This window comes from Rhinoraja longicauda, chromosome 1 (genome assembly GCF_053455715.1).
Source record: "Rhinoraja longicauda isolate Sanriku21f chromosome 1, sRhiLon1.1, whole genome shotgun sequence".
Taxonomy (NCBI): Eukaryota; Metazoa; Chordata; class Chondrichthyes; order Rajiformes; family Arhynchobatidae; genus Rhinoraja; species Rhinoraja longicauda.
Window position 1 is genome coordinate 91,818,935 of NC_135953.1, and position 19,760 is coordinate 91,838,694.

The 19,760-nt window shown below is 41.5% G+C and overlaps 1 protein-coding gene across 7 annotated transcripts in view; it reads left to right on the forward strand.

The window, feature by feature from the left end:
* Positions 1-19,760, forward strand: part of LOC144595164 (uncharacterized) — a 116,966-nt gene that overhangs the window by 88,716 nt on the left and 8,490 nt on the right. For all 7 annotated transcript variants that reach the window (XM_078402333.1, XM_078402316.1, XM_078402325.1 and 4 more), the window contains 6 exons: positions 2,167-2,289; positions 2,464-2,592; positions 5,784-5,909; positions 6,536-6,661; positions 6,833-6,907; positions 16,782-16,940. In XM_078402333.1, the coding sequence (XP_078258459.1) occupies positions 2,167-2,289; positions 2,464-2,592; positions 5,784-5,909; positions 6,536-6,661; positions 6,833-6,907; positions 16,782-16,940 (738 nt within the window). The remainder of the gene's footprint in view (positions 1-2,166; positions 2,290-2,463; positions 2,593-5,783; positions 5,910-6,535; positions 6,662-6,832; positions 6,908-16,781; positions 16,941-19,760) is intronic.

The following is a 19,760-nucleotide window of genomic DNA, read 5'->3' on the forward strand; positions in this document are numbered from 1 at the left end:
CAGGGAACTATGTAACCGAATCCTAACATCCCTCTATTCCTACTGTGTATATCCAACCTCTCTTTTGATGGAGTTGGATATTTGTTTTGATTAAATCCCATTTGTTTACACTCTTCCCAAATTTTCAATGGATCTATATTTCGCTGTAGCCTTCAACAACCCTCTTCAATATCTACCCCCCCCCCCCAAACTTAAATCACTAACCATACCATCTACATTCACATCCAAGTCATTAATCTATATCACAAACAGCAGGCGTCCCTGCACTGATCCCTACTGTACACCACTGGTCACATACATTAAATTAGGAAAGCTTCCTCATGACATTTCAAATAGAGATAAATCTTATTCCTTTGGATTTTCTCCAATAATTTCCCTACCACTCATGTAAGGCTCAGTGGCCTGTTGTTACCTGGCTTGTCCCAGCAGCCCTTTTTAAACTTAAAGGAATAACTTTAGAGCTGCCTTCCAATGTTCTAGCTGATGGAGATGTAAAAATCTTCATCGCTTCCCTTCCTTCCCATATCAACTTAGGGATAGTTCTCACCTGGCCATGGGAGTTTATCGACCCTTACACATCCCATGACATCTAAAACCATCTCCTTCTTAATATAAGATCAAAAAATGGTGGAAATATTCAGCATATCAGCCCACCTCTGTGAAAAGAGAAACTGTTAATGATTCAAGTTGAAGACTATTCATCTAACCCCACCTCTTCTTAATACTAACTTGCTCCAGAATATCCACATACGCCATGCTGGACATGCTATCTTCCATGTGCTTCTCCTTGGTGAATGCAGATGAAAGGTCAATTAGGACCTCGCCCACATTGCCTGGCTCTGCACATAGATTACCCTTTTGGTCCTAAAGGGAACACATTCTTTCCCTGGCTGCTCTCTTTCTCTTTCTCCTGATATGCAAGAGAATGCCTTAGAATTCTCCTTGATTTTACTTGTCAAGGCTATTTCATGGCCTCATTTGCCCTTCTAACTTATTTCATAAATGTTCAAGTACCTGCTTTACGTTTAGTTTTTGTGCTGATCAACCTCCTTTGTCATCTTGTCATTTTTTCTTTTCTCCCTTTACTGGAATACGTTGGCCCCAAATTCTTACCAACTCTCCCACTTGTCAACTGTTCTGCTAACCACAAGCATCTGCTGATAAATATATGGAGTCATAGAGTGATACAGTGTTGAAACAGGCCCTTCGGCCCAACCTGTCCACACCGGCAACATTGTTCCAGCTATACTCGTCCCACCTGCCTGCGTTTTGTCTATATCCCTCCAAACCTGTCCTCTCCATGTACCTGTCTAACTGTTTCTTAAATGTTAGGATAGTCCTGCCTCAACTACCTCCTCTGGCAGCTTGTTCTAACACTCACCACCCTTTGTGTGAAAAAGTTATCCCTCAGATTCTTATTAAATCTTTTCCCCTTCATCATAAACATATGTCCTCTGGTCCTTGATTCACCTACTCTGGGCAAGGGACTTTGTGCACCTACCCAACCTATTCTTCTCATGATTTTATACTCCTCTATGAGATCATCCCTCATCCTCCTATGCTGCAGGGAATAGAGTCCCAGCCTACTCAACTTTTCTCTATCGCTCTGACACTCTCGTCCTGGCAACATCCTCGTAAATCTTCTCTGCACCCTTTCCAGCTTTAATGTATAATGCAAAAAAAGCTTTAAACATGATACATCATTAGATTATATTAAATCAACTGCTTTTTCCTTTTTATTTAGCATTTCTTATTATGCCTTTGATTAATTGTCTTAATTCAATGCTAGACTTTTCTCTCACCCCCCCCCCCCCCCCCCCCCCCCCCCCCCCCAGTGAAGTATTAGAAAATTGCATCTGTACTTTCTTGATCTCAAGCTATTGGTGTATACTACCATGGTTAGTGATATTGTTTGGTGTTGAATATGTAGAAAGGCAGGGGAAAGATAAATAAACTTAACAAAATCCTTCTGTCAGAACAGTACGTCTGCATGCTATTTGGATCAATTAACCTTTTTTTGCCAAGATTAATACTTGTTTTGTTATTTATAGTAAGCCTTGATATTCATCCAAGTTAAACCACACATGCCTTAATTCTGTCACTCAATAAGTCTTCCATAACATCCTAACTTATAATGGATCTTCCATTGTCTCTTGTATTCTGCAGCTGAAGGAAAAGTTCACCAAATATCAGCAGTCCCTGAGTTCCATGGAGAAAGAATTGGACTGGAAGCAGAGGGATTTTGATAAGAAGCTGCTGTTGGCTAAAGCTAAACTTGAAACAGCAGAAGTAGGTTATTGCTACTGATGGGTAGACAACAATTTATATTTGATTTTTAAATGAACAACCTCTTCTAATAGGCTGTAACTTAATTTGATTCAAAGGCTGTAGAATCTATTATTGGTTTAAATAATTCACCTCAAGTCTGATGTTTTATATTACTTTTGTCTTCCTGTTTTTAAGGAAGAAAAGCAGACACTAAATGCAAAATTGCTTGAAGCTGAAGAACAAAACCAGCATTTGAAAGAACGCCACTCTTCGGCAACTAAACATAAAGAATATTATGAGCATGAAATTGCTCGTTTGAATAAGGTTTGTAAAGTTGTGAGTTCAAGTTGAGTTTATTATCACATTTGCAAGTTCTGTGAAGTACAGATATGGTAAAAATCTGGCTTGCATCGCATAGATTTGGGCAAGACCAACAAAATAATAAATTATGCGTAAAATACATACAAATTCTACAAGACACAGAAAAAGAAACAGAATTTAGTGCAAAATAAACAATTTAAAACCAATTCCATGGTAGTGCAATGGGTGGTCTGCAGCATTCCATTGTTGAGGTAGGATCAGGTTTGTGCAGGTCAGTTCAAGAACTTGATAGTTATAGGAAACAAGTTATTTTTGAACCTGCTGACGTGGGACGAAAGGCTTCTTAATCTCCTGCCTGATGGTAGCAGCCACATTTTGGGGATCCTTAATGATAGATGCAGCTTTCTGGAAGCAGCGTCTCATGTAGATGCTTTTGACAGAAGGGAGGTCTATACCTGTGATGTCCTGGGCTGAGTCCACCACTGAAGGACTTGCAATCTTGTGCATTGGAATTGCAATACCAGGCCATGATGCAACTGGTCACGATACTTTATATAATGCATCTGCAGAAATGTGAATACTATTCGGTGACATGCCAAATCTATTTCATCTTCTGAGAAAGTGGAGGTGCTAGCACACCTTTGTGTTTACTTGTGTGTGTTAGGCACAGGACAGGTCATCTGAGATGTTAATGTCCAGGAATTTGAAGCTGGTAACTCTCTCCACTGCCAATCCACCAGTGAAAACTGGTTCATGATACCATTTCTTTGGTTTTGGTGACAATGAGCAAGAGGTTATTGTTGTGGCACCACTCCACTGGGTGTTCCATCTCTTGCATGCTGACTCATACCACCGATTGTTTGGCCATCAACAATGGTGTCAATTAATTTATAGATGACATTGGAGCATTTTGTTTTTATCTGCATGTTCATCTGTAAAACGGCAGTAACACACAAACAAGTATGCCTCTCACCAGTAAATCTGGTTCCCATTTCTGCAATGATAAAATCATCTGCTAATTTAAAAAATATACATCTCTGCTCCTCAACTAGTAAGGTGCTAAAGCATGTGGGCACTAGCTTTGTACTCCATGCTAGTAAATCTTAATTGGATACTTTTTGTTTGTCATGTTCTGCATGGCAACATTCTGGCAGCCTCTCTAATGATTTTCAAAATTATATAGTTTTATATTTTAATTTGCCAAATGTTAAACTTTGAAAAGGTAAAATATATGGTGGGCTTCTGGCAACACAAAACATCTGGTTAACTGCTGTCAAATATTCCACTCCATACTTTCATGTGGTACGTGATATATGAGAGTCTTAGGTATTCACATAAAGCTGAATCCAGTCTGTGGTGATCATGTTCTACAGTTATGGAGAGAATACAGTGCAGAAACGGCTCTTTTAGCTCACCATGTTTAAACTGACCATCATGAGTCAAGTTAAGAGTGTTTAATTGTCAAATGTATCAACATTGTTACTTACAGCAGCTTAACAGGCATGTAACACAATATATATAGATAATATACACTACATAAAAGTCAATTAATTAATACATAAATCAATGAATTAATTTATAATAATTGTTCAGTAAAATAATAAATATAATTAATTTATGAATTCAGTAAATTCATTATACACCTATCGAGATTAATCCCATTTACCAGCACTTGGTCCATATAATACCATGCCTTTGTGATTTGATTTCTTGTCCAGATGCCCTTCTCTGTGGTCAGTCTGATGGCACAGTCCAGTCGTGGGTGGATGGACTGGTATTGGGTTATGAATAAGGAGGCTGTGTGTAATGTATTTTCTTTCACACCATGGCTGTGCCAAATTGAGTTCCCGATCTCCTCTTCACTCTTTAAGGGAAAGTCCAAATGGAGGCATTCTTCCTTAAATGGGAGAAAGGGTGTAAAGGAAATCCATAAACATTTACCTCGGGGAGACAGTGCAGTATTGATTTGAGGAATAATGGGCATCAAGGGAGACCTTTGAAACGGGCAAAATAAATACTGGGTAGGAAGGGAAAAAAATACTATCGCACTAAGCAAAAAGATTTAAATTCCAAAATCATGGTGAGAGCATTTTTAACAATAAAAAAACATACGGAAAAAGTGAAACAAGAAGTTTGATAACTGACTCGATACAATAATTCTAAAACATGGAAACAGATGTGCTCTATATTACTGGATTATGTCCATCAGTGTACATTGAAATATCGTTCTCCTGCTGTTTCACACAACATAGAAATCCACAGAGGAGAGCTTAAGTAGAGTTCTGAAGATTTATGATTGAAGTTCTGAATATATGGAACATATTTAGGTGCAACTCTTTGACTCCCTAAGTATCGCAGTGAGAATTGTTTTCCTGCGATTCCAGATGAAAGATCTTCTGTGATGATTTCAGAAAGGAGCAGGATGGAAGCTTTATTTTTCTGAAGAATTATTGCGCATTTATATATTAATTGAAAATGACGAACATAACAACAATCAGGGTCACGGGCCTTGTTGCCATTGCCAAGATGTAATGCTTCAAGAGACTTAAAATGGCTTGAAAAATGAAAATACGATGAAATAACAAAATTAATTCTGTAAATAGACGAGCTCTGCCAGTTTCGGCAGTGAAAGGTTGAGCTAGTATTCAGAGTTACACTCCTCATTAGCACTCCGCTACCACCGATGAAGGATATACCCCCAAAATACTAATGTGCTTTCACTTTTTTTTCCTTCTTATTCAGAAGCCATGTGTTATGCTTCAATGGCTGGCACAGCTGCTTAACATTGTCAACATTTTCCGTTTTGTTTTTCCTTTGGTGAATGTTACTCTGTTTTAAAAATGTCTCTCCTTGGCAGTTTTATCCCAGGTTTGCTGATAGCATGATTATTATTTGGCAGGCAATGTTACTGGTGAGCATGTATATATTTTTCTGAACAATACCATAAAGTTGTGCCTCACAAAAGTTTAGCTAAGCAGAATTCAGAGCTCCAGTTAAAGACTCCGGGGGGGGGGGGGGCACTATAACTTGGACAACTTGAAATAATTCCACCCTGCTGCACCACACAAACCAACAGAATGTAGGTGCAGACTCATCTTTGTTCGTGTGCGTTTTGCGTAAAAAATAAAGCTTCGAGTAAGCTTTTGTGAACTCAGCGGAGACAGATTGTAAGTCTTAAATTATTTTTATTGCAGGCTTTGTCCGACGCTTTAAGAGAGCAGAATGTTTTTCGCGTGCCACGCAGTTTTGATAAAACAGACATGATGGGAAAATCTCGTCCTGAAGAACTGACAACACAAATTGAGGTCCTGAAACAACAGGTAATACTCCATTGCAAATCAGGTTACAAATAACAAAATAATGTAAAGATGTTTGTAAATTTACATTTTATGACCCCACCCCTTTAGATTATTTCACTTATTTTCAAGTATTTATTTGAAGTTTTCACTTTGTGTTCAGACCTTTTTATTTCTCATGTTTAGGATATTTTACTTCTTTAAAACTGTTATATCACTGCAGTTTATATATTGCAGCAGGAAAAATGGCTAGTTTATTTTCCTCTGTAGGTGGGCAGTGATTTTAATCTTTAAGCAGTAATGAGAGCTCTGAAATACAAAGGCTCATCTTCATTTTTAAATGCTTTTGGGATGCTCATCAATATTTGACTATCTGTTAAAATTATTGCATTCCATTTACCAGCCAGAACTCATCAATTTCATGACTTTCATCTCCTAATGTCAAATTGTGATTTCCGTATTTGCTGTTTGCAATTGATTTCCATCTTAAACCACCTCAGAAAAGTGATGTGTGTAACTGCAGGAACTTTGCAATATTAAAAATATTGACTCGATTGAGGTTCATGCTAATACAATACAATACAATACAATATACAATACAATATATCTTTATTGTCACAAGTTTTTAAAATATTTGGGGTTCTGTAAAGGTGCAGATATTTGAAGAAGACTTCCAGAGAGAAAGGTGTGACAGGGAAAGAATGAATGAAGAAAAAGAGGAACTGAAGAAAAAAATTGAGCAGCTACAATCAAAACTCACCTCACTGAACACACGGGTAACGTTATAATAATCACTACTTTCCATTTAGTTTGTTTAATTTCCTTCAGCTACTCAAATATTTAAAATATCTGATATTAAAAGCTGCTTCTTGTTTCACTTGCACATTATTTGTTTGATCATGTGACCAGCCGTTCACCAAGGGAATCGTTGCTTATTTTTCATGCAGCTTAAAACTTATGAAGAAGACTTCGTAAAAGAAAGGAAAGAGAAGGACATACTGGGAAAGAAGCTGAAGAAACAGGTATGAGATTAAGGACTTTATTCATTAGATTTCAGGAGGTGAGCAGTGATCATATAGAGGTGTACCAAACCATGAAAGGAATAGATTGGGTGAATGGAATCTTTTACTTAGGGTAGAGGAATCGAAAACTAGAAGACACAAGTTTAGGGTGGGGGAGGAATCTGAGGGACAACCTTTTCATACAGAGGGCGATGGATATATGTAATGAGCTGCCAGAGGAAGTGGTTGAGGTAGGTACAATGACAACATTTATAAGACATTTCGACAGGTCACATGGATAGGAAAGATTTAGAGGGATATGGGCCAAACATGGGAAGTGGAACAGGTTTTGATGGGGCATCTCGGTGGCGTGGACGAGTTGGACTGAAGGAGCTTTTTCCAGCTCTATAACTGATATACTAATAAAAATATAGACCGTAGGAAGTCTCTCCGGAGATCATTTCAAATGAAACAATAAAATGTTGCCAATTATATTTTTGTTTACTGGATTTTTATTCAGTGTGAAATATTAGGCACTGCTGTCTATTTAGAAGGAAATATATATGCCTGGCTTCACAGTGGCAAAGTGGTAGAGTTGGTGCCTTGGAGCACCAGAGACTCTAGTTTGATCCTGTCTGTGGGTGCTGGCTGTACAGAGTTTGGACATTCTCCTTGTGACCATGTGGGGTTTTTCCGGCTGCTCCAATTTCCTCTCCAAAATAGTACGTTTAATTGGCTTCCGTAAATTGTAAATTGTTCCTAGTGTGTAGGGTTGTGCTAGTGTATAGGGGTGATCTCTGGTTGGCATGGACTCGGTGGACTGAAGGGCCTGTTTCCACGCAGTATCTCAAGTCTAAAGTAAAGTCTATAACTTGAATTCGAAAGCAACCAATGATTTATCTTTCATCCGTTGTGATTTTGGAGAGAATTGTATGGAAGAATAGATGTGAGGATAATGGCAAACAAACAAGATTTGTTTTGTTTTGGTTTGATGGCTATCCTTCCAATTAATATGCAATAAATGAGATTTCAAGCCCAACCCTTACATCTTCCATATGTTGGGTTGGATGTTTATTCCGGTCTCTCAGATAAGAGAGTTTATTCAATTCTACTTCATTATTGGTCAGTTATTTAATGACTTTAGATTAAGTTCAGTTGTACAGATAAAAGCTTGTAGGTTTTAAAGAAAGCCGGTACACAAGAATCTCTAATGGCTCTCGGCAACATGAAGACCCTTTTGGGTAAAAAGAGAATGTTGTGGCATAGACATCTGTCTTCAGTTGTACATGCTGAAACATTTAATGCATGCACATTGAGCTCTGTTTCTGAAATTCATTTCCATTGAAGTCAAACAAAGGGTAACACAAATAACTGATGTAACCTCTGCACTGCTCATAGGAAGTTCAAGCTTCAGCTGCTGGTCCCCAATGGAAGCTCAGCACACAACTGAACACATGTTGCTCAAGCAGGGAGTGGTGGGACAGGGAGCAAAGGACTTTGTCTTGACCTCGCAGCTTCTGCACATACCAGTCACTCCTAGACATGGAGCACCAGAGGTATTTCTCTTACAATGCAGCAGGATTGGGAGAGTGACCAGAGGCCATGGGGAGGATGGTGAAAAGGTTAGAAACTAAGAATTGCAGGTGCTAGTTTGTACTGAACATAGACACAAAGTGTTGGAGTAACTCAGCGGGTCAGGCAGCCTCTCTGGAGAAAAAGGATGGATGACATTTCGGGTTTGGAGAAGGGTAGTTGGTTCATGACAATGATCGGTGCCTTCGTGATGCAGGGCGGCATTGACTACAGGCACATTTCGTTGTGGCCATTACACGTCAACTAGAATGTACCAGAAATAGAATTTATTATATTCTTAATATCCAACTGTTTGATAACCTTGCAGAGTATTATTATTAAGTATCCCTTGGCACAATGGTGCAGCTCGTAGAGCTGCTGCCTCACAGAGCCAGAATCCCAGGTTCGATCTTGAGCTTGGATGCTGTCTGTGTGGAGTTTGCACATTCTTCCTGTGACAACATGAGATACCTCAAGGTGCTCTAGTTTCCTTCCCTATCCCAAAGATGTGTGTGTTTGTAGGTTAATCAGCCTCTGTAAAGTTGCCCCTGGGGTCTAGGGAATGGATGCAAAAGTGGGATAACATGGACCTAGTGTGAATGGGTGATCGATGGTCAATGTAAACTCTTAGAACAGGATTCTTAGAACAGCTTGGACTGGAGTCTACCAGGGAGAAGGCAATTCTGGATTTAGTGTTGTGTAATGAACCTGATTTGATAAGGGAACTCAAGGTAAAAGAGCCATTAGCAGACAGTGATCATAATATGATGTTTTAATCTACAAATTGAGAGGGAGAAGGGAAAATCGGAAGTGTCAGTATTACAGTATAGCAAAGGGGATTACAGAGGCATGAGGCAGGAGCTGGCCAGAATTGACTGGAAGGAAGCCCTAGCAGGGAAGAAGGTGGAACAGCAATGGCAGGTATTCCTGGGAATAATGCAGAAGTTGCAGGATCAATTCATCCCAAAGAGGAGGAAAGATTCTAAGGGGAGTAAGAGGCACCCATGGCTGACAAGGGAAGTCAAGGACAGCATAAAAATAAAAGAGATGTATAACATAGCAAAGAAGAGCAGGAAGCCAGAGGATTGGGACTCTTTTAAAGAGCAACAGAAGAAAACTAAAAAGGCAATATGGGGAGAAAAGATGAGGTACGAAGGTAGCTGATGTTATTCCACTTTTTAAGAAAGGAGGGAGAGAGAAAACAGGAAATTATAGACCAGTTAGTCTGACATCGGTAGTGGGAAAGATGCTGGAGTCAATTATAAAAGACAATTGCAGAGCATTTGGATAGCAGTAACAGGATTGTTCCGAGTCAGGATGCATGGCAGATGCAGTTTTTTATATGGATAAGTGTGAGGTTATCCACTTTGGTAGTAAGAATAGGAAAGCAGATTATTATCTGAATGGTGTCAAGTTAGGAAAAGGGACGTACAACGAAATCTGGGTGTCCTGGTGCATCTGTCACTGAAAGGAAGCATGCAGGTACAGCAGGCAGTGAAGAAAGCCAATGGAATGTTGGCCTTCATAACAAGAGGAGTTGAGTATAGGAGCAAAGAGGTCCTTCTGCAGTTGTACAGGGCCCTAGTGAGACCGCACCTGGAGTACTGTGTGTAGTTTTGGTCTCCAAATTTGAGGAAGGATATTCTTGCTATTGAGGGCGTGCAGCGTAGGTTTACTAGGTTAATTCCTGGAATGGCGGGACTGTCATATGTTAAAAGACTGGAGCGACTAGGCTGGTATATACTGGAATTTAGAAGGATGAAAGGGGATCTTATCGAAACGTATAAGATTATTAAGGGGTTGGACACGTTAGAGGCAGGAAACATGTTCCCAATGTTGAGTAAGTCCAGAACCAGGGGCCACAGTTTAAGAATAAGGGGTAGGCAGAGAGTTGTGAATCTGTGGAATTCTCTGCCTCGTAGGGTGGTGGAGGTCAATTCTCTGAATGCTTTCAAGAGGGAGCTAGACAGAGCTCTTAAGGATAGCGGAGTTGGGGGGTATGGGGAGAAAGCAGGAATGGGGTACTGGTTGGGAATGATCAGCCATGATCACATTGAATGGTGGTGCTGGCTCGAAGCGCCGAATGGCCTACTCCTGCACCTATTGTCTATTGTCTAACTTGGTGGGCAAAGGGTCCAGTTTATTTACTAACCTAACTTAACTCTCCATGGAAAACCATAGATCAGCCATTTAGTGCATGAGGGTTATCTGAATATGCCATGGCTATTAAATCATACAGTCATGGTCAAAGTCACTCACCGACCTAAAATGTATTTAAGCAGAACTCTGAAACAATGATTCCATAAGGAGGGCTGATGGAAACTGAAGGAGTGCAGGACTTTTGAAGTAAACTCAAGCAGGTGTGGTGTTGTGGTAGGCCTGCTGCTTCACAGCACCAGAGATCCGGGTTCAATCCTGACCTCGGGTGCTCTCTGTGTGAAGTTTGTACGTTCTCCCTCTGACCGGGTAGGTTTTCTGTGGGTGCTCCAGTTTCCTCCCACATCCCAAAGATGTGCAGGTTTGTAGGTTAATTGGATTCTGCAAATTGCTTCTAATGTGTGAGATTCGAAAGTGGGTTAATATAGAACGAGTGGTGCTGTTGGTCGATGAAGACCATGAGGGCCGAAGGGCTTGTTTCCCTGCTGTATCTCTGAAACGCTCTCAAAATATACATTACAATCCGATGTGTATTGTACAATCGTCCCAATTTGAGGGTTCAGCCACTGCCTTCAGATGTACACTGAGCAATCACAGGCAGGAGAGGACACATTTGCAAACTTCGAGGACCTGCATGAGGTCATTTAACTTACGGCAGCACTGCATCCCAGTCTCTAAGACTTGAGCACTGTGCAGACCACAACACTGTCTCTTTTTGCTGCCTTTGCCGAGAGCATTGTGGCTTCTGCAGAAACGGGACATCTTTCAAACTCCTATGCCCAGGCTGCACCAGGAAACCACAGAACCATTCTCTCCTTTGCTGGAGTGCAACTGAACACCCAATTTGGATCGCTCCCCAGTGCTGGCTGCTGCAGCAACGTGCCTCTCCTTTAGAGGGTGCAGCTAAATTCTATTTCTAATTAGTAAATGAACAAGGAGAAAATTGCTGAAGGAACAAGTTGTAGAGGGAGTAGTGTCTCAGGGGATTTTGGGTGTAAAACACAAGGGCATTTATATTGAAGCCAGCAAATCGCGTCAACGGTGGCATTTTTCTTCCTCGATGTTTCATCTGACATTATTAATTTTGGTTTGGAAATGTCAGCTTTAAAGTTGACCCAAAGATTACCCTTCCAAAGTGACTTTGAAAAATACTGCACTCTGAATAACCTTGATTCTTATATTTTCTCTCGTGTCATGGCATCAAACTGTATGGAATGTATATTGAAATAAAAATGATAAATGAAGAATTTGTTGATGTCTCCACGTAAAATTTGGGAGTGTGCAAAGTCTTGAAATGTTTTCACTCTACACTCTTACATTTATTCCCAAATAACACTTCATGGAGCTTTCCACACTCACAAAATACTTTTCATTCATCATTTTTCTTCATCGTTTTTTTTCTGATTGCTTTGGATTGCACGTGTGTGCAAATGTGTTACTGGATAAACTGACAAAAGGAACTGTGAGACAAAGATTAGTGCAGAGCTGTCCCTGTTATGAGTTCCCAGAAATAGTGACCTGAGTGGAATGTCTCCACAGCAACAATATATAAATAGCACCTGTAAAGGAATTAATTCCTTCCACAGTGTTTTTTCCCCATATTTTAGACAGATATCAACCAGTCTTGAAGAGGTGGGGGGGAAATGTCTGCTTTTTGAGATGCATGAACTCATTAAAAAGTTTATGGAATTGCTGATACATAATTGTAGTATTTTCTGAGAGGAGTGAAAGTGGTCTGCTATAGTTTCAATTCTCAAAGCAGATAAAAAGCAATGTGCCTGATATGCTAGTTAAGAGTGGTATTGCTATTATTATTGGACCATAGCTTTTGTCAATTGGCCATAGAGAAGGCCTTTGGCTCCATTGGACAGAAGGGGCTGCAGAAGGTTAGTTTGGTCACAGGGTTTGTGGTGAATGGGGGGGGGGGGGGGGGGGGGGGCAGAGGAGGCGCTGATGGATAGGAAGTGCAGGTTAGTTTTGGCAAAATCGAGTCCAAAGAGTAGAAACGGTGCCTTTGTAAATGCTGTTGGTAAAAATGACTAGTTAATTTGTGCCATTTGCCTGACGCTTGAGTAGTGATGCTCGTAATTGTGCAAACACAGTGACTTATTGTTAGGATAAAACCCATCAGCTCCACAGAATTGATTGTTAAAGTAATAGCATTATTGCGAGTCTCCTTGCCACATTAGAAATATCCAACATTGATTAGAAAGCTGCAGCATCTTGTTCTGATGCATTGAGTTAAAATAAGTTAGCATAATATAGTCTAAGGAAAAGTTTCCTGACCACATGTAGTCTGAGTTTGATTGCTTTTTGCTCTATTTCCAAGTACTCAATGTTTTCATTGTCCACATTAATGGAATCTTATTGATTTATTGCTTTCTTTCACTATTTCTGACCCAGACCAAAATCCTTGACCTTACAGACATTACTTTAAAGACAGCAGCAATTTTCCCAATGAATACTTGACCTATAGGTCAGTTACAAGTATTTGTTTTATTTTTAATGAGTACTACTTTAAATATTGCCAGCTCTCCCTTTTTTTTTATCTGAGAGGAATAAATCAAATGTTTCTGCCAAGAGTGTCCTTTAATAGTGGATTATACTTGACCTATTGGTCAGTGTCAATAGGATTGAGCTGCTTGGAGACTGATTACTTTCAATGAGCTCTGGTGTTCATAGCGTGCTGTCTATTCATTTGGACTCATAGAGGTAACACAACAAAGTTAAGATGGGAGCGTGCAAGGAACTGGTATGATCTACCAGCTCTGATGTTGCATTTTCTGATTATGAGTGAGATGCAAGGGGCAAGGAAAAGCAAGACGGCAAAGAGACGAGCAACAGTGATGTTGATTATGTGGTGACACGGAGAATGTCAGATATTTCAGTCTCTTCCAAAAATAGTTCTAAAACTCCTGCAGCCAGTGTTTTATGAGCAAGACACAGAGCCTCTTTAAGCTCGGTCTGCTTTGTTTTTTTGGCAAAAGCTTCAGCTACGAACTGAAGGCCCCAATCAATCTGGCAACGAGCCAAGCAATGTCAGGAATGAGACAGTGAATCTGTACTCCGATTCCACCCATGACTAACCCTTGTTCCTGGTAAGCATGATGATGCATATCAAAACCTTGCAATCCAATATCTCTATGCCCAGATTTCATCTTGTATTTCAGTTTCAGTTTATTTTCTTTATTTGATTCAAATGAGATGTGGAGGGAGAAACATTTAATTTCATTTTAAAGGTTTCATGTGGAACTATTGAAACTTCCATACCCTCAGAAGCTGTAGGAGTCTTTTCATAGCCCTGTTCAAGTACTTTCCAATTGCCTTCTGCATATTCTTGTAATGTTCAATGCCTCCCCACTTTCACCAAGTTGCAGACCTCTGTAAGTGTATTCTTTTGGTTGAAGAAAAGGAATATTGCACAACAAAAGGGCAGAGATCTGTTAATTTTCTATCTATTTTCCCTCGATTAATTTTGGCAATTAATTTATACCTTTGACTTCTGGTTAATGAGCAGTATGCCAGGGAAAATTGCTGTCTTTACTTGATCTATCTGATGACTCCTTGCAGAGACCAATTCAATCAATCCACATAACTAATATTGCTCACCCCTGGCATCACTTTGGAATATGTCCTCTCTGTCTCCTTGACATTTTCCCAGAAGCACAGCACCCAGTATTGAACCCCATACACCCATCAAGTTAGAAGCATGGTATCCAGTATTGAACTCCATACACCCATCAAGTTAGAAGCACGGTACCCAGTATTGAACTCCATACACCCATCAAGTTAGGTTTAATTTGATTTCCTTGTTATTGCAATCGATGCACCATTTTCCAACTTGGAAATCTTAGTTGGCAACACATTAAAATCAAACATAAAAGTTGTTCTGTGCATATTTTAACACAACGTTCTCCAGTGGAGGTGCAACCGATTTAAAGGTCCCAAGTCAAGTCTGCGGATGACACAATAGTAGGTGGTATTGTTGTACATAGTGGTTGTATGTACAATTGTTGTCAAACAATTGCAGCAGGTTCTTGATCAGCTGGGCAGGTGGGCTGAGGAATGGTTGATGGAATTTAACAGAGAGAAATGTGAAGTATTGCATTCTGGGAGCACTAACATGGGCAGGACTTACACAGTGAACCGTAGGGCTCAGGGGAGTGTTGTACAACAGAGGGATCTAGGTGTACAGGTACATAGTTCGTTGAAAATAGCATCACAGGTAGATAGGATGGTCAAAAAGGCATTTGGCATTTTGGCCTTCAGTCGGAGTATTGAGTATAGAAACTGGAACATCATGTCGCACTTGTATAAGACATTGGTGGGGTCGCATTTAGAGTATTGAATTCAGTTTTTGGCATCATGTTATAGGAAAGATGTCAAGCTGGAAAGGGTGCAGAGAAGATTTACAAGGATGTTGCCAGGACTCAAGGGCCTGAGCTATAGGGAGCTAAAGCACTCTATTCTTTAGTGTGCAGGGGGATGAGGGGTGATCTTATAGAGGTGGACAAAATCATGAGGGGAATAGACTGGATAGATGCACAGAGTTAGGGAATTGGGAACCAGAGGACATAGGTTTAAGATGAGGGGGGGAAGATTTAATAGGAACCTGATGGGTAACTTTTTCACACAAAGGGTGGTGGGTGTATGGAATAAGCTGCCAGAGGAGTTGTTAAGGCAGGTATTATCGTAACATTTAAGAAACATTTAGACAGGTACATGAATAAGACAGGTTTCGAGGGCCAAACCCAGGCAGGTGGTGACTAGTGTAAATGGGACATGTTGGCCGACATGGGCAAGTTGGGCCGAAGGACCTGGTTCCATACTATACGTCTCCATGACTCTATCTATGATTAGGAAATTGAACCAGGCACTGTTTCGACTTGCAGGTGTCATTCACCATAGCACAACTGATGCTTTTCCAGCAACATGCATAATAAATTGACACCATTAACGTGAATGATGCTCGTCTTTGCTTCATAGCTGGAAGGTGCATTGTTCTGATTTCCATAATCTTGTTTATTACCCTCAAAACGGAACAAACCCCACACTAAGACGTAAAGCAAATGTGAATTAATTCCTCGCAGTTTGTTGCAGTCTTGTGTGCTTAGATTTTTAATTTGTATTTATTTGTTATATCAAGACTGGATCTCAGGTTCTTATAACAGACTTTCAGCAAGTTAAGTGCAGAGATACCATGATATCTGCATGGGTAATGGGCCCGTGATTCACAATGGACTGAGGCTCCTTGCAGTGCAAGACTCGCATTCTAAAATCACTTGCACCACCTAACAATAGTTCAATGCTACTTTATTGTCACGTGTACCTCAGTAGTGAAATTATTTTATTCCATACAGTTCAGTGACAATCCCGCAACACATTAGGCACAATCATACTAAGTATACAAGTGCAAGATAGTAGACCACACTGAGTCCGTGCACAAGAGTCGTCACGTTTGAGGCGGCATCTTGTTCCTTTCAAGTTCAAAATTTAAAAAAGATTTGTCTTAACTTGGCCATAAAGCACACCATTTCCCTCTTCTGTATGACATCACGTTACTGCCATTGTACTATGACTGCTAAGGAGGAAAGTCTAAGTTTGGGACCTGTTTCCTAACATTTCAAAGTCTGGGACCTGTTTATTAATGCTTCATAGCAGCTTCAGTGAGCTCTGGAGGCTGTGGCCATTAGGAACCACTGAAGACATTTTTTAGTGCAGCAGACCATTCTTCAAAGGTGAATTTTCCCAGTTTTGTGACTCTATATAGTCTGCTGATTGGGTGTTAATGTTAAGCACATGATCCATTCAGTACACTGTAGGGATTAAAATCGATACCTGCACAATTGTTTTTTTGACGTTCCGTTTTCTAGTTAAGGAGCTGAAATATCCTCCGGAGTTGCAAATGCAACTTCAGAGTGAACATGAATGTAATTGAAGAGAACAGCTGAACCATGTTATTGAATGTAAGGGATGGGGTTCGGCCAGGCTTTGGCCTGCTCAGTGGAACAATGAAGGTTTTGGAAGATAAAAATTTGGCCGTATGCTACTGTTTGCAAAAATAGGAAAATGAAGTCACAACCCACGTCAGTGGCATAAAAAGAGCATTAATGCAGATATTTTTACAGCATAGATCATTTTGTATATTTTTGTATCTTCCTCTCAGGCAAGAGAGATTTCACCGTCACCTGCCGCCCCGTGCTTGCCCGTTGCTTATGCACCGTGTGTTAATTATGGACATGCCCCGTTTGGAATCCCCATCCACTATCCAGGCCCGGCCATTCTCACGGCACAGACCACAAGCAGAGCCTACCAGCATCCTATGGTGAGTGGTCATTTATTTTATATCAAGTAAAATGCTAAAAATATTTAAAAGTCATTGCTAACATATCTGTTCCCAAAGTGCATGGAAAACATTGTGCATTGTGTGTTTGAAGTACTCATCCCTAAGGCAAAGTATAAATACAGACTTTACTGTACAGAAAAGAAAAACAAACAAGGTTCTCACTGGCGACCCGCTCTGTCAGACCTTTGCCTTTCTTGTTGTGCAGGGTAAGCCGTTGACGAGAGGATTTGCTTTTGTCTGTTACTTTATCTTACCTGGTTAAGATAAGAAACCAGCCTGGTCTCTGATGTAGACCACCCCATCTTGGGACAAACATTGCACATTATTTGTGATTTTGTTTTAAGTAGGTAAAAGCAAGAAACTTTGAATGGGACTTCCTCCTTTCTGCTTTACTTTTGCTTGCTGTCTCCTTCCCTCTCGTCTATATCCTCTTTCTCACTTACTCTCTCTCTCCCCCATTCTTGTTCTCTCTCCCATTCCCTCTCTCCCATTCCCTCTCTCCCATTCCCTCTCTCCCATTCCCTCTCTCCCATTCCCTCTCTCCCATTCCCTCTCTCCCATTCCCTCTCTCCCATTCCCTCTCTCCCATTCCCTCTCTCCCATTCCCTCTCTCCCATTCCCTCTCTCCCATTCCCTCTCTCCCATTCCCTCTCTCCCATTCCCTCTCTCCCATTCCCTCTCTCCCATTCCCTCTCTCCCATTCCCTCTCTCCCATTCCCTCTCTCCCATTCCCTCTCTCCCATTCCCTCTCTCCCATTCCCTCTCTCCCATTCCCTCTCTCCCATTCCCTCTCTCCCATTCCCTCTCTCCCATTCCCTCTCTCCCATTCCCTCTCTCCCATTCCCTCTCTCCCATTCCCTCTCTCCCATTCCCTCTCTCCCATTCCCTCTCTCCCATTCCCTCTCTCCCATTCCCTCTCTCCCATTCCCTCTCTCCCATTCCCTCTCTCCCATTCCCTCTCTCCCATTCCCTCTCTCCCATTCCCTCTCTCCCATTCCCTCTCTCCCATTCCCCCTCTCCCATTCCCCCTCTCCCATTCCCCCTCTCCCATTCCCCCTCTCCCATTCCCCCTCTCCCATTCCCCCTCTCCCATTCCCCCTCTCCCATTCCCCCTCTCCCATTCCCCCTCTCCCATTCCCCCTCTCCCATTCCCCCTCTCCCATTCCCCCTCTCCCATTCCCCCTCTCCCATTCCCCCTCTCCCATTCCCCCTCTCCCATTCCCCCTCTCCCATTCCCCCTCTCCCATTCCCCCTCTCCCATTCCCCCTCTCCCATTCCCCCTCTCCCATTCCCCCTCTCCCATTCCCCCTCTCCCATTCCCCCTCTCCCATTCCCCCTCTCCCATTCCCCCTCTCCCATTCCCCCTCTCCCATTCCCCCTCTCCCATTCCCCCTCTCCCATTCCCCCTCTCCCATTCCCCCTCTCCCATTCCCCCTCTCCCATTCCCCCTCTCCCATTCCCCCTCTCCCATTCCCCCTCTCCCATTCCCCCTCTCCCATTCCCCCTCTCCCATTCCCCCTCTCCCATTCCCCCTCTCCCATTCCCCCTCTCCCATTCCCCCTCTCCCATTCCCCCTCTCCCATTCCCCCTCTCCCATTCCCCCTCTCCCATTCCCCCTCTCCCATTCCCCCTCTCCCATTCCCCCTCTCCCATTCCCCCTCTCCCATTCCCCCTCTCCCATTCCCCCTCTCCCATTCCCCCTCTCCCATTCCCCCTCTCCCATTCCCCCTCTCCCATTCCCCCTCTCCCATTCCCCCTCTCCCATTCCCCCTCTCGCTCTCTCCTATCATTTTCAAAATATACCTGGTACTGTAGAGTTGAAAATTAACCAATTTGTTCTTTGTGAACGTGGCTTTATTTAAATTACATTTTTCCAAAAGAACAGGAATAAATAAATGTGACATTGCTTCCTGCTGTGCTGAGTTGAATCTTTGTTCTGCTTCCTGAACCTCAGTTTATTAAGTGGAGTTACCTTTGCAATTCTATACAATTAATTTAACCTTTGTCCTAACCACATTAAACCTTACTGAGGGATATAGCCTGAGGGATAAATGCAGGCCAGGATGTGCAAAGAAGAGCAGTGGTTTTTTTCTGAGAAAGGGAAATGGCAATAACTTTGTCATGGATCTTAAACAAGGTGCAGTGTGGTGAAAACCTGTCTTGGATACAACACAGACACTGGTGAATTAACATCCTGTTTTATTATTTACTTGGGCAAGCCACCAGTTTGCACTCGCATAATTTATGCTATGTTTAGGACAGATATCTACCCCATTGTGCCTGACCTTCACTGTATTAATAACCGCGCAGATGTGCAGATCCGTAAGTTCAGACGCGGACTAGTTCATGAGCAGATACGTAGTTGTGATATACTGTTGTTTAAAAAGTGAGAAAGGGATATACTGCATAACTATAGACAGCCAGTTTGACATTGGCAAGGAGCAAAAGTTGAGTTGAACTCTGATGCATGGTATAAACTAGCATTGAGAGAAGTATAGCTTAACCAAGGACAGGTAGCATAGATTGCTTAAAGAAAGGTAATGTCTAATTAATTTGATGGAAATTTATGAGCTGGTAACAAGGAAGGTGACAAGCAGGTAATTGTGTTTGATAAGGTTTCCGTTGATCATAGCAAGGTGTCTGACAAAGTACAAATTTGCAGATTGATCAAGAAAATAAAACTTTGGGGGTCCATAAAAGTGTCTATCTGGATAGAAGGCTGGCCTATGGTAGAAACCAGAGCAAAGTGGTTGGCAAGAAGTCTAGTAACTGGAGGACTGTGCAATGGGGCGCAGCAGA